Source organism: Hippocampus zosterae, chromosome 1 (genome assembly GCF_025434085.1).
Source record: "Hippocampus zosterae strain Florida chromosome 1, ASM2543408v3, whole genome shotgun sequence".
NCBI classification, from domain to species: Eukaryota; Metazoa; Chordata; class Actinopteri; order Syngnathiformes; family Syngnathidae; genus Hippocampus; species Hippocampus zosterae.
This window is the reverse complement of record NC_067451.1, coordinates 12,684,799-12,696,939: the sequence shown is the minus strand read 5'-3', so window position 1 is coordinate 12,696,939 and position 12,141 is coordinate 12,684,799. Positions and strand designations below refer to the sequence as shown.

Sequence of the window (12,141 nt, the reverse complement as noted above, 5' to 3'; positions counted from 1 at the left end):
GAGAGAAAACACCTTGTTCCTCCAAACCTGTTGTGAAATCAGCATTATTCGTGCCTATTTTCTCCATGTTTTCTCCACTCCCAAGATCTCAAGCAATCAATATCTCAACCATGGTTGACTTTACATCTGTTTTTCTTTTTACATCATGTCATCAGTTATAGATGTTAAGAAATAACCCACCCGTTAAAGTAGGGAATAGACAGTACAGACATCTGTTTTGAAAAAAAAAAAAAGAAAGTAAGTCGGCAGATGCTCCAGTAAAGTACCAATACCAGAAAAAAATCTTATGTGTGGTAAAAAAGTATTTGGACTGTAAGTACATATTTTGGTTTTCGTTTACAGTACTTTTTTTTTTACATACAAAAGATTCATAGTGGATTAGTTGCCTCTTTACTTAATCAATAATGTAGTCATAATGATTGCCAGATTGTGTAAAATAGTTTATTCTGATCTTTTGTGACCATTGCATTGGACCAGCAAATACACTTGAAATATTAGATAACCTAGAGAACTATGAGAAGTTCCATCCATCCATCATCCATCCATTTTCTAATCCGCTTATCCTCACAAGGGTCCCGGGCGTGCTTTCCCAGCTCTCTTCGGGCAGTAGGGGGGGAACACCCTGAACTTCTAAAATTCATACACACTGCTTAACAGAATGAAGGAAATTAATTTTGAGTTGTGTGTTACTTTCAATGTACAATGCAGCTATGTAAATACAAAGCATGTGAATGGATACAGAGCAATGAAATGGCTAAAGTGCAAATGGAATGACAAAGGCAGGTGTGAGAAGCATGAATTTATGGTACAATATATAAGAACGCCAAACTTTAGCCATTGACACAAAAAAAAACAGAATAAATATAACTCTGCTTAATGTTTAGCATCCACTACCCGCATGTTGTGGTTCAACAGCCTCAAAATAAGGAAAGCTCGTGCAACAGCAATGCAAAGGATGGACGATCCACTGGTTTCTATGAAGACATGGATGAAAAGTAAATGCATGACCCTTATTTGTGTGTGCTTTTTCGACAATATACATCAAATTCCTTCTCCCACCTCTTTCCAGCACCACTCCATAAGCAGATATACAGCCTCCGGTGCCAGTCGTGGTTTAAGCAGCCTCATGCCAGTATTCAGGGACTCTACTACCTGAGCATTGGATTGGTTCTCATAAGGAAGCCGGCCCTCTGTGTAGACTTCCCACATGAGAACACCTGAAGGTATGATGACAATAGACATTCATTCATTTGCTAAACAAAACAATCATGAAACTTTGAAAAGCTATGCTCTGACACATTGCATAAATTGGTGCTGTCGATTGAAAATCTGGTAAATTTGCTCTCCTTTCTTTACTTTAAAATGAACAAATATGTTGATTTGACAATATGAAATCAATAAACTCATGCAGAACTGAATCCTACCAAAGGACCAGACATCAGATTTGCTGCTGAACTTGCAGTATTTGATAACCTCTGGTGATGACCACTTGACGGGAAACTTGGAGCACAAAGAACTTGTGTACTGGTCATCAAGAACATATCTAAAGCACACAAAGTAGCACTGACGAGTGAGATACAGCTACAACGTTGCCATGATAGAAGAGAATATGTGAAATACCTCGTCATGCCAAAATCAGACAATTTAACCACGTTGTTCTTTGAAACTAGGCAGTTCCTGGCAGCCTAAAATTGAAAAAGTGACATAGAATGAAAATTCAACTCAAACCAGTGACAAACATATTTTTTCAACTATTATTAATATTGTTATTATTATTTTGTTTATTCATTTTACCAGATCTCTGTGGATGAAGTTAGACATCTCCAGGTAGGCCATCCCTTCAGCGACATCCAGACACATCCCCAACATTGTGTCCTGGGATAAACATCCTTTTTGGGCTCGCAGGTAGTCTGATAGACAGCCATTCTCCATGAACTCCAACACCAAACACATCGGAGAACGCTGGGTGCATATACCATAGAGCTGAACGAGCTTTGAGTGGTATAATCTCCTAATGAAACAGACACAATTGTACATTGGCTCCGTTGATTATTATAAAAGATAATGAATCAAGGCATTCACTTACATCATGACCCTTGCCTCTTCTTTAAATTCCTCATCCGACATGCAATCTTCTCTTATGAATTTCAGTGCCACTCTCTTCTCCCTCCATTGTCCCCACAGCACCATCCCAAACTGTCCACTGCCTAACTCTTGACCAAAGGTGAGTTCTTCGGGGTCCACCTCCCACTCATCTGTTGAGTATAGAGGTGTACAGACAGTGTAGACCACATTCTTTCGAAACACATTGGTACACGAGAAAAGTGTCCGGTTGAAAGACGAGGATTCCCTGCACTTTATTTATGTTTTTATTGCCCCCAAAAATACTGAAAAAAGATTTGATCAAATGAAATCTGACAACTTAGCTTAAGTTTGTCAGTTATTTTAAACCAAATAAAATCTATGAACCCTCATCATGTTTTCACAGACATCTGTAGACAATCGACCGATTTAGACATTGCACAATTGGCAAGTGATTTAAAATAACAAGCCTTGTCACTTTGCAGATACGGAGTCACATGCAGTCAATGGCCTCTTTGACAACCCACCCATGCAGTGTCATTCTCTGAACCATAGTTCTCTTTATCAAGTACTAACCAAGCGTACAATGAGGTACGCCCACATGATTGAAGAACATCTGTATCAAACCTCCTGGCTTTAGAAAGATGTAAGTAATTAGATCAATTGAAACTGTTATACAGCAATTAATCCAAGATTACTTATTATTGTGATTGTCATGTGTAGTGGAGAACTGCTCCGCATCATAATAAGTAATTCCAATATTGTGAGATGTTTAACTATATCAAGCAATTAACATTAATGCACTCAGTGGCTTGAATGTAATTAATGTATCGAAAATTATTATTCTGTGGGGTATAATGTAGCCTCATAGAATATTCAAAAGCAAAATGCATATTTAAGTGTAGTCCTTGAGCCAGTGAGCGTTTTCCACACCGCTGCATTAGTTACTACAAGCCCATGCACACCCATACGGTACCGAATTACCTTTGGATGGACCATCAATTTCCTGGGAGTAGCCGCCTGTTTGAGTGATCGGGTGTCTGAGACGTGTTATCAGACCTTCCAGGTACACACACACACACACACACACGCACACACACACACACACACACACACACACACACACACACACACACACACACACACACACACACACACACACACACACTGGCTCTTAGAAAACAATTTGATATGCTTGACGGCTTGAAACTAGCATTCCACTTTCTGCATCAGTCATTCATTTTAAGACAGTAGCTAGTGAAAAATAAAGAGAGCCAGAAATTTACCCGCAGCATTGTGTTGGTGGTAACGGATCAGCTCTGGAATAGTGCGAAACAGATACTTCTCGGCCAAGTAAAAAGAAGACTCTTCTGTTTCTGTCCGCCTGATTTGGTAATGTTTCACGCATGGTTGTTTCTCGCCGTTTTCTCTACGGGTGAGATGTTGAAGAGATTTGTTGCATGGAGGCAAACTGTATGACAGTAAAACGGTGTCATCATGATGATTAGGGTGATTTACAGTAAAGCTGACATTACCCCGGTGCTTTAGTGAATACTGACACTGTGTAGACACCTGTCTGTCTTGAGTTTCGAACCATGAATGCACCTTCTTTTCCCTAAATATTTAACACAGAGACACACGCGCACAAATTAAAATGATATTATTCAGGCCTATGCAATATTTTGTTGCAAACATTGTGAGTTGGCATTGCCATACCAATCTTGGCCTCACAGTCTGAAGCAGCAATTAGAAAATGAAAGGTACATTTTCATGCTGCCGAAACTTTACGGCAGGAAATTCATCTCTATGGTTATAAAGGTCTCATGCATTGGCATGTCAAATTCTCACGGTGCAGATTCATTTTGCCCATGCAACACTTGTTGAAGGTATCGGAGCCAAATTTAACCACAGTTTACAGCAATAACCTGATAATAATTTCCAAAGTATTTATTTATGTGCAGTGATGTGTGACTTTTTTGCCTTCCTTTAGTGTGACCTTGTTTTTCGGTAATGAATAAACTACAGTAATGCGTTACTATTTCCAGATGGGAAATCAGCTTAAATTTATAGATGAAAGTTATACATTTGACTGTGCATTACTATTTTTTTTCCTTTAATAAAAGAACACACGCTTGCTTTCTGATGCCAGGTCACGTTTTCAGCCCCAAAAAATGGAGGGAGGTGAGAAGGCTCATTTATTTCTTAATTTGCACTGCTCTAGGTCCTCATTCCTCTGTTTGCATATTAAAGACTCCCACCAGAGATCCCCAAAAAGAGACGAGGAGATGGAGCAAGGGTAGAGGAGGTTGACGAAACATGATGATCCTTCTTCAATAACGTCATTTATGATGCTGAATCAGATCACTTTATGAAATTCACATGCACAGCTCTAGTCATGTCCACTTCAACTTGTGAAACTATAAAAGCGATTGGCACAATATTTTGGATGTTAATGACATTAAAGCTGAACTTCAGCCAAACAGAGGTGGGGTGGACATCGGGAATTTGGAGAAAATATGTTAAGCTTCCAGAATGGCCGTTGTATTTCCGAGCTAGTCCTAGTCATCATGGCTGCTGGCAGTGGTGCTCCAAAGACCAGAGCTAATGTTTCACTTCTAGACAGCCAATCCCTCTTTGTTATTTAGTTGCTATTTAGTTTGTCGCATCAAAGATTTTAGGGTCTATAACAAAAATTGATGTTTTTTGTCATGCAAGAGAAAGATGGAATAACTGAAGAAAAATCCATGTATGCACAGGTGGAACATGGAAACTCCACACAGTCAGGCCACAGCTGAGAATCGAAACCAGAGCCTCTCAAATCTGAGGCAGATATGTGGACCACTCAGGACCATGCCAGGCCAAGATAAATCAATGCAATTGCTGATGCTTTTACCTCTTTGATCAACAAATCCTCTGCTTCTCTTCTGGCAATGTGCTTGTGATACCATCTTTGAGGGGAAACAAATGAGGAAAAACCAGTTCCCATATGTGTACAATAAAATACATTAACATAGTCCGGAAACACACACCTGCAATACAGTAAGCAATTGATATGCACAGACTAAAACGGACAAACAAACATGGATAACCTGCAACACTTGCCGGATGAAAAAGCTAACTTACTCAAATCTCTCAAAGTTGCTCCCTGATATTTCAGCTAGGTGTGTCCTGGGCACAAACCCATCATTCCTGTGATGACAGGAAAGAAAAGGGTTCTTTTTACAGTTGAAATCATTTTCACCATGAGCTCAATGGCACAATGAGATGAGAATAGTTGTGTTTACCCGCTTTCATCTCGAACATTCCACCAGACGGGATGGGAGCTGTCTGTCAGGGTGTACTCCTTGTCTTTGTGAAGCACCAATTCTCTGTATCCAAATGGTGTGTAGTTCTGCAAAGCAATAACCATCCGATGCACTGTATCGTGTATTTCTACCTAATGGAAAAAAAAATTGTGACACAATGGTATTTAGAGCTTCATTTCAGTCGGGGGCTATCAAAATCATTTTTGTCACCGGCCACTTTGGAGTTACATCTTCCCTCAGAGTGCGGTTAGTGACGGTGAAACCACCAAAAATGTTACATCGTCTTATCGCATGATTACTTGTGTACAACGAATTAATGGATGGAGGAGTTATGAAATCAGTCAACTATAATAGTTTGTTCAATTATTGTTCAAGTGAGTGTAAACAGGGTAACAAACGTATTGCAAAATCTCAATGTCAATCATTACACATGACAGTGTGACATTTCAGTTCAGATGTGAGCAAGAATCATGCAGGGTGACATATATATTTGCTTTCGCGGACAACATAAAATGATATGGCAGGCCGGATCTGACCCAGGACCTTGAGTTTGACACGCGTAAATGTGGTACTCTACAAGCCGCGACATAGGTGTTAGATCTACGGACGTCAACAACCGTTGACAAAAACAAATCAAAGTAGTGAACGGGTCACCAGTACAAATACAACTCAAGGACCAACGAAAGATGCAAAGATAAAACAAAAGATGAATGTTTGTGGGGCTGTCATGTTTTTTTGCACTGTTTAAAAATATCAAACATCAAAAACAGCATTTGGTATAAACTGAATTTGTGAGAGATGGTTACCTCTGAAACTGGGATGTCAGGAAGTGGTTTTTTAGAAGCTGTGGAAAAATCCAAAACATGACATTTACTTGTTGCATAACAAGTTGTAGGACATTTTGCAAATACCAGATGTTTATTAATTAAATGTTAAAACCCGAACAGCATTTAGATTGTTCCAATGTCGTGGAAAACTTTGCATTGTAAATTAATTTTAAACTTCAAGTCAGTCATAACAGAACACCTTACAAACTGTATATTAGACCTTAACTCCAGGACAAAAGAAAAGGATCATACTAACCGTAACCCATTGGATCATATACTTGACAGCCCATTGCCAGTTTGTTTGACTGCTGACAGCATTTCCAATTTCCATCCATCCAAAATTGTGGGTGGTATTTTTCGACCAAATTGTTATTCCTTGTCTCTATATCAGTAACCAATAAAAGACGTTGAATGAAGTCAGTGCGATTTTCATTGTCTAAAAGCTTATACATCCAATTTGAAACTTGCTCACCTTCTTTCAGAGCTTGCACCCACCTCAGACGACAATCATTGTCTGGGGCAAAAATGTAGAGGAAATGGTTGCCGTGAAACACCTGCAGATGTTTGCGTGTGAGAATCGGGTTGGTTTTTCATGAATTGTGCTGTTTAAATGATGATTTGACAAATGTGAACCTCACCTGGAAGGGGTACTTGTAGTCACACGGAATGGGGAGGTTGGTAAAGACTGTCTCCACACACTTAATACTGCATAACTCGATGGTACCTTTCAGTACTGGCTTTCTCTGAAACAAAAATAGCTTTACGTTCTCTCAAAATACGATTGGAATTGCAGTCGAATGTCGGAAAGCCATCCCAAAAGCTTGGGATGACTCAACTGATCAGAAGTACCATTTATATTAAATAGTTACTCTGGATACTTACTCCAGGACGATGCTCAGAATACTTCAATTCCTGTGTGTCCAGCACAAAAAGTCTCCTCTTGTAGTTGCATGGAGATGTTCTTTTTTTTTGCTGCGATTTTTTTATCATGGTACCATCGAGAATCACTCTCGAGGACATGGTAACATCAACAACAATCCCAACAAACACTGAGTGACACTGTGTCACAAAATAAATAAATAAATAAATAAAACGCATGACGTTTCCGGTAACTGAGTTTAGTAGACCACATCCTGACTCCAACAGATGCAGACTGCACATACCCACATGGACTTCAACTGCATAGAATCATATTCATCACATACAGACACTGTCACTTTCATTGAGTACACTTTAATAAGTCATCATTGCATTATATTCAACTTAAACCTTTTTTTTGTGTTCACTCTCACTGAGTTGTCCCGTTTGTGGTTGTGTTGGTGTGTAAAGCGTCTTCATTGTCACACCTTTTGAAGTAATTGAAATAGAGGCTTCCTTGTTCAGGATCAGGGGTGTTGAAAATGGTTAGATGGTTGGATAGATGAAATAGGAACACTGACTGAAAAATATGCATAAAATAAATTTGTAGTCCAGTAGTTTGCAACAGGGCGGCCTGGTAGACCAGTGGTTAGCACGTCGGCTTCACAGTGCAGAGGTACCGGGTTCGATTCCAGCTCCGGCCTCCCTGTGTGGAGTTTGCATGTTCTCCCCGGGCCTGCGTGGGTTTTCTCCGGGTGCTCCGGCTTCCTCCCACATCCCAAAAACATGCATGGCAGGCTGTCCCTAGGTGTGAGTGTGGGCGTGGATGGTTGTTCGTCTCTGTGTGCCCTGCGATTGGGTGGCAACTGATTCAGGGTGTCCCCCGCCTACTGCCCGAAGACGGCTGGGATAGGCTCCAGCACCCCCCGAGACCCTAGTGAGGATCAAGCGGTTCGGAAAATGGATGGATGGATAGTTTGCACCACAGGTACGATACGACAACTTATTGTCGTAAATAATAAGTTGTCGTACAACTACAGCATTTGTCAATGCTGTAGTGTCATGATTCTCAGCCATTGTGCTCTGGGATATCATCATGTGTGCTCTGAAAAAAAAAGATCCAACTTCACTTCATTCGTCCGGAAATGGTTGCTTACGACAAATTATACCTTTTTATTCATCTATCTACGCCAGTCACCTGTGGTGATAGCCAGAACAATTTAATTCTCTTCCACTAGAATCAGGGGTGGGCAAACTTTTTGGCTGGGGGGCCACATTGATTTCTAAATTTGACAGGTGGGCCGGGTCAGCACAAGATACGGTACATATAAAAAACTTGTATATGTTGACAGTCCATACCAAACATCATCAGAACAAAAGCATTAAAGTATTACAATACTTTTTTTTTTTTTAATGAGAACAGTGAAACAACTATGGTATATTGTCCTGTATGAACGTCCAAGTATGTTAACAACATACTGTACATGTGTGACAACACAAGCAACAAAGTGCAACAATATATTGTCCAAAAACTGCAGCATACAGTACAGGTATATGACAAAATCTAACAAAGTTAGTTACTTTTTGCTGCAAAATGAGACGAGTAAAAGACCTGGTGGCTTTCTTTCCACTCACTCACTGTCTTGAACTTGACCTCCCCTCGATCACCACACAAGACAGAGTTGCTCAGCTGATGTCGTGCTACAAACTTTTGAACCCAGCCAGCTGGCAGCCACGGGACGCTTCGAAGTCTTAGCGCTATGGAACTCGATTGCTCTCTTATTAGTGGTCCAGTTTGCGGAAGGTTTTTCGCACGATAACAGTCAAACCATTCCAGGAAACCCTTATTATTTACTTGACTGTCCATCGAGCCGCAAGCAATTCACTCTGAGCATGGAAACAGCCAGAATCGGACTGAGCAAGAATCTCTTCCTTGTTTTTCAAAGTTTTGTAGATTTGAGTCTTTCATACTCCAAGCATCTCCTGAATGTTTCATACTTTTTAACCCTCTTCGTTTAATCAGATACACTTCACTTTCTCTTCCGCAGCCATTACTGTTCCTCTTCGTTTGAATGCCATGATGTACAGGATATAAAAATGTTCGCTATTCCAGTAAAACTCACCGCAATAAAGAGTCACTTGCTGTTTTGGATGCAATGATAGAAAATAGCGGCGCGAACACACTTATTCCGTCGTATCGAACGGGATTTGCTTGAATTGGCGCAACTGCGAGCTTCCGTATCGTCTCCCCCTCCCTCCCTATGCTCTGCAACTTCAAGTAACTGCGCCACTTGGCGTTGAAATGCCTGTCATTACAAGTCAAAATGAAATGAATGCAGTCGTTGACATTGAACCTTAATTGTGTACCAATCTTCGACGGGCCGAATTAAAAAGCCCAACGGGCCGCATTCGGCCCGAGGGCCGTAGTTTGTTCACCTTGCACTAGATGGAAAAAAAGATACAATTAACCTGTGCATTCACATATTGCCATTCATGTGGCACCACATCGCAATAAGCTAAAAAATGTACCAATCGAAAATAATAATTACGCTTTAAGATGTAAACATTGCTAGTTGCGAACATTACTGCCCAGAAGACAACACGATCGTTGCTTTCATCCGGTGGCTACCGGCTAGTTATTAGCGACTAAATTGCTCGTGTTTCCCTGGGCAGGTTGTGCAAACTTTGCTCTCATCGTCATGGTTTCCGCTTGGGTACTACTTGTTCAAATGATTCATCGGGTTTCTTGTACTGGCTTGTTTTTGACGACATACAACGTACAACCGCTGCCTACTCAGTGTTGCTCTGGCGCCAAGGGATGAACTTCTCTTGTCAAAATAACTTCATCTTCGAAAGTCATGGCCGCCCGTGAGATGCGCGTCAATTTATTACTCTTACTTTCTGTTTACTACTTTTTCTTCATTTTTGGGCGGATCCTGTTTATTTCAATTTGCATACCAATGTTAGAAGGCGGATTCCGATTGGCTAGGGTCGCGTTTTATTTTTGTTTATTATTTTTTGTTTATATTTTTTGTTTTTTAGAAGAAAAACAAAACTACATCCACGTGTCAACAGCAGGAACCAATGAGTGCTTCAGAACCTAACGAGCAGGCTGGCCAATCCAAACGACGAAACTGAATCACGTGAGTTTCTCAGCCAATGGAACACGGAGATAATCATTCGCCATATCCGCAATAGCGCACGGTAGCTGAAGTGCTATCTGTTCCACCCTATCGGCTCAATCTCAATCAAAGCATCATAATTGTTGGACCCGAGGATCTGCCAAGGAGGCAAGTACAACTATCGTAAATTCATTATTTCTGCCTCCGTGTCTTGTGAGTTATTCTTAGTCGAGAGATAGTTATGCGTAAGCATTGGCGTGCATCTGGTTGCTAAAAGCTAGCTGCGTTTGCGTAACACGTTACGTTCAAACTGCTTGGCGATTGGATATATGATATGAAGCGAAGATAACTTTGCTCTGCGTAACTTGCTTTCCACGCTATGTTGCGCTGATGACGATTTGACAGTACTGCTTCTCTGTTAATGACAGTCATTCATGTTGTTTCAGAGCATCATCATGGGTGAACCACAGCAGGTTAGCGCCCTGCCTCCTCCACCTATGCAGTACATCAAAGAGTACACGGACGAGAATGTCAGCAAAGGTTTTGCCCCCAAACCACCACCACCCATCAGAGACAGTTACATGATGTTTGGAAATCAGTTCCAGTGTGACGACCTGATCATTCGGCCTCTGGAAAGCCAAGGCATCGAGCGGCTCCACCCTGTGCAATTTGACCACAAACGTGAGCTCAAAAAGCTCAACATGTCTATCCTGGTGAACTTTCTGGACCTTCTAGACATCCTCATCAAGAGCCCTGGCAGTATAAAGCGAGAAGAAAAGCTGGAGGACTTGAAACTTCTGTTTGTTCACATGCACCACCTGATAAATGAGTATAGGCCACATCAGGCCAGGGAGACTTTGCGAGTGATGATGGAGGTTCAGAAACGACAGAGACTAGATACAGCAGAGCGGTTTCAAAAGCACCTGGAGCGGGTTGTGGAGTTGATCCAGGGGTGCCTTGCCTCCCTGCCTGATGACTTACCGCAGTTGGAGGGCTCTGACAGTGCTAGTGACGGACCACGAACTCTGATTTCCGGGAGCGGTGTGGGGCCTTCTGGCCAGGTTCCAAGGCTGAAGACAGAGCCTATGGATTTGGAGGAAGCAGGAGCAAGCTGCATGGCAGCAGGTCACCAGAGCAAGATCATAGCTACCATAAAAAATGACAAAATGTGGGACAAAGATGCAGCCATGTGTAGTATCATTGACAAAATTGCCTAGTAGTCTCTCACTTTCTATACTGCGGATGTTTTAAGTTTGATTTGAGTTTATTTAAAAGTGTTGTACCTGTTGTTTTATGGCCTCAGGAAAGACAATTATCCATTCATCCTTGCCTTGACAAACGATCAACCTGTGCAGAACTGTGGGGGGAAAAAAACTGAAAATAGAAAGATTAAAAAAAAATCTAATAAAGATATTTTCAGCTAAACGAGAGCAGTTGTCTGAACAGTCATTATCTCACAGAGTGATATTGTAATGTTTTATGTAGACTGGGCTCATTTGTTCTGCATAGGATCTTGTTGACAAAAAAACGTTTGACCACGGTTAAGAGAGAAGTCAATTCAAAAAAATTCTTGACAATATTTTCTGTGTGGCTCCACTTGTCTAAACATGGTATTCTGATTAATATTGTGCATCTGGAGTATGAAGTAAGTGGAAAAATCCACCCGATTACAGTACTGTATATCCAGCTCACTTGCTGTTGACTGAAAATGACATCACACTTTTTGATCTGGTTTGCTTTGGGGGCTTTCTCCGTTTTAGTGTCCTCCTCAGATGGTAAAATGCAGGCTCTATTCAACAGCATGAGATTGCACTGGTGTGCCTTAGGCTGGCCACAATTAAAGGCCAGAATGCAACACACCTCTTCAGTATAGAGTTAAGTTTTGTAATTGTGGCATTCATCGGTCCCCTCTTCGCTTACTGCAAAATTGCTGGATTGTTTTCCCAT

At 41.1% G+C, this 12,141-nt stretch overlaps 2 protein-coding genes across 3 annotated transcripts; one reads left to right on the top strand and one right to left on the bottom strand.

Annotated features, from left to right (window-relative positions):
* Positions 1–425: 425 nt before the first annotated feature.
* Positions 426–7,715, bottom strand: itk (IL2 inducible T cell kinase). Its single transcript, XM_052057859.1, has 17 exons — positions 7,097–7,715; positions 6,853–6,957; positions 6,687–6,768; positions 6,471–6,596; positions 6,194–6,231; positions 5,367–5,518; positions 5,206–5,271; positions 4,976–5,030; positions 3,618–3,697; positions 3,369–3,511; positions 3,067–3,141; positions 2,087–2,255; positions 1,795–2,011; positions 1,621–1,685; positions 1,425–1,543; positions 1,060–1,217; positions 426–974 (listed from the first exon to the last, which is right to left on the bottom strand). The coding sequence occupies exons 1-17, from the start codon at positions 7,373–7,375 to the stop codon at positions 918–920; spliced, it is 1,986 nt and encodes a 661-aa protein (XP_051913819.1). The 5' UTR covers positions 7,376–7,715; the 3' UTR covers positions 426–917.
* A 2,219-nt stretch (positions 7,716–9,934) lies between these two features.
* On the top strand, positions 9,935–11,705 carry med7 (mediator complex subunit 7). Of its 2 annotated transcripts, none has more exons than XM_052058288.1 (2): positions 9,935–10,215; positions 10,641–11,705. In XM_052058288.1, exon 2 carries the CDS (start codon positions 10,650–10,652, stop codon positions 11,409–11,411), a length of 762 nt encoding a protein of 253 aa, XP_051914248.1. In that variant the 5' UTR covers positions 9,935–10,215; positions 10,641–10,649; the 3' UTR covers positions 11,412–11,705. The 2 variants fall into 2 exon arrangements, with proteins under 2 accessions (XP_051914248.1, XP_051914257.1); XM_052058297.1 differs by lacking the exon at positions 9,935–10,215 and adding an exon at positions 10,230–10,362.
* Positions 11,706–12,141: the final 436 nt, after the last annotated feature.